Source organism: Plasmopara halstedii (genome assembly GCF_900000015.1).
Source record: "Plasmopara halstedii genome assembly, contig: Scaffold_2061, whole genome shotgun sequence".
Taxonomy (NCBI): domain Eukaryota; phylum Oomycota; class Peronosporomycetes; order Peronosporales; family Peronosporaceae; genus Plasmopara; species Plasmopara halstedii.
The window spans coordinates 89,670-92,113 of record NW_020188969.1 but is presented as its reverse complement, the minus strand read 5'-3'; the positions used below and the strand labels follow the sequence as shown (position 1 = coordinate 92,113).

At 43.5% G+C, this 2,444-nt stretch overlaps 1 protein-coding gene across 1 annotated transcript; it reads left to right on the top strand.

Moving 5' to 3' along the window:
- Positions 1 to 710: 710 nt before the first annotated feature.
- Positions 711 to 975, top strand: PHALS_02547 (uncharacterized protein; the record flags this gene model as incomplete). The annotated part of the gene is made up of 2 exons (XM_024716947.1): positions 711 to 843; positions 890 to 975. The coding sequence occupies 2 exons, from the start codon at positions 711 to 713 to the stop codon at positions 973 to 975; spliced, it is 219 nt and encodes a 72-aa protein (XP_024582494.1).
- Between the last annotated feature and the right edge of the window lie 1,469 nt (positions 976 to 2,444).

Sequence of the window (2,444 nt, the reverse complement as noted above, 5' to 3'; positions counted from 1 at the left end):
CCTTTCGTTCTATACTTAGAACAAGTACGAGTTAGCAGATCACAATCCGCTTACTCCAGGAGTAATATTGCCTTAGCCCAAGGCTAATTAGTCTGCTGTTTAGAATTCAAAACTATTTTCTATTTATTTTTATCTGCGGCAAAGCCGCCTAATTTAAGTATATATATTTTCGTATATATATAATAAAATCTAAATACATGCATAACTACTGGCTACCTAGCCACGTACCGTATTCTTGTTTGGGTGCAGTCACACCATGCTCATCTCGTGTGACACACGCCCCTGTTATCAGGGTACGTGTAACCCCGTTACAAACTGGCTATGAACATGAGCTTGTGAGACACCTACAGGAATGCCCCAGCCAGGCGTCGGTGGGGGCACCAGTTCCCCTATGCGAGCATGTTGAATATCTGGTTGTATTCCATTCCATTGTTAATCTTCTTTAAAGGACACAACCCTTCACATGCAAAATCAAGACAGCCAGAAAGAGAAAGCAAAACATCTTATTACTTCTAAAGGCAGATTTCCTCCAGCTCCCAACAGTAGGACCCAAACGACACGCTTTACAGTGGCAAAGGATACAGCAGGACAATCCTTGTGATAATGCAAAGTGCGAGAGATGCTGATTCTTCCTGGACAAAGCACGTGGCCAAAAGATTAAAAGCTTTCTTCCTGTACAAGCCGGCTAGAAGAAGACGTATATCCCGCAAATGGATAGTGCGTCAACATTTATAGAGGTTGATGTGCTTGACATCGCCAACGTTAAATCCAAGATGGACCAACTTGCATTGGCGGATGGCAACATGACCTTTGATCACCATCAAAACAAGCTCATGCAACAGGGTGCCGTCTCACTGCAGGATTTGCAACTGATTTATTGCTTCAATAGGAGATTGTGATGTTGGCAATTGCCCAAACAACCTACGAGACACGAATGAACCAACTACCCACGCAAAGTTTTACGCGAGTCTATAGAGCCACGAGATTTCAAGTGCACGGAAGCCATTTCACCAGTCCAATATGTACCGTAAAGAGAAATGACGAACCAGGCACAGGCGTAAGCGACAGCACGCTTGGGTGCCTCTGGAAGGCGCTGCCAAAAGCGGTCAGACTTCACGAGTGCAGATGCCAATATGGAAAATAATCGCGTAGCGAACGACACAGGAAGCTAGGTATGGTTGTTTGTTGTGTAGCCATGGGGTTGATGGTTCCAAGGAAAATGAGTACTCTTATTTCGCCAGACACGCATGACGTGGCTGTGATAGAATGACCTTTCTGATGGTGTCTCAACACATGGTGAACTGCTCACTGGATTGATGTTTGATCACATTTTGTGCATCTTTCAACAGAGTATTGGTGCCAACGTAGCAGGAGTTGTAACGGGCTTTCACGTGCCCTGGTATGTATGGTGTGGGTGACCCAAGATGGTGTGACCACACAGTGGTGTGGTTACACTTAAACATGACATCAAGACGTGGCTGGAAACCAGTAATTATGCTTTAATTAAGTAGGTAGGAAAACCTATAGATTTAGATAAAGGCGTGTTTGCCGCGAACAAAACCGAAATATACAGTTTGCGTTTTAAACGGAAGTTCAAATTGGCCTTGGGTTGAGGTTGTAATTACTCTTAGGTAAGCGGGTTGCGATCCACTACACTCGTACTGGTTCAAATATAGTATACGATCAAAAAGTATACGAAGGTCACCGACCTCAACCAAGCTTCATCTGAGCGAAAGAGCTACGACAGCCCCACTGCAGGAGTTTCAGCAACAAAGCTGACTCAAGCGTCTGGAATAGATCAAGTCAAAACACACGCGGAGGTAACTGAGACGTACTTTTGTCCTGAACGGCGTGCTGTGCGTGTAAGGATCGGGTTATATCACTTTCTCGATGCATCTCGCGCTGGTGCAAAGTTTTGATGTGCTCATGGTTGTATAAAATTAATGTTCAAAACGGACAGAAGTGTAGGTGGGCGCTGTCCGCAGCAGTTGTTTATAAATCTGATTTATACAATCAAGGCTGGACCTCAACTCGAAATTATATGGATGTAGAAGGCTTGGACTTCAAAAAACTTGAACTTGATTCTCCGTGATAAGTTCCCGGCATAAATGACTGGCTTACGCCGCCCATTCCAATAGCAGAGACACATCAGTCTTGTCACCAGTACAAATCTTCAAGTAGGATCCAGTACATTGAATCACACTGAAAGTTTATGACTTCATAAAGATGCCACAAACGAATGTTGGGTTACCATAGTGTAATCTTTTTAAATATAAATTCCCACAATGCATGCAGAATGTACATATATATATAGCCCATAACGTCATTCTTTTCTTTAGTCAGAAGTACTCTGATAGTTGTGTAGAACGTTCGAAGCAGTTTACGCTCCGATCAACAATGGAGCTAACAAGTGAACAAATTGACTTTGAACAACAGCTTAGAGC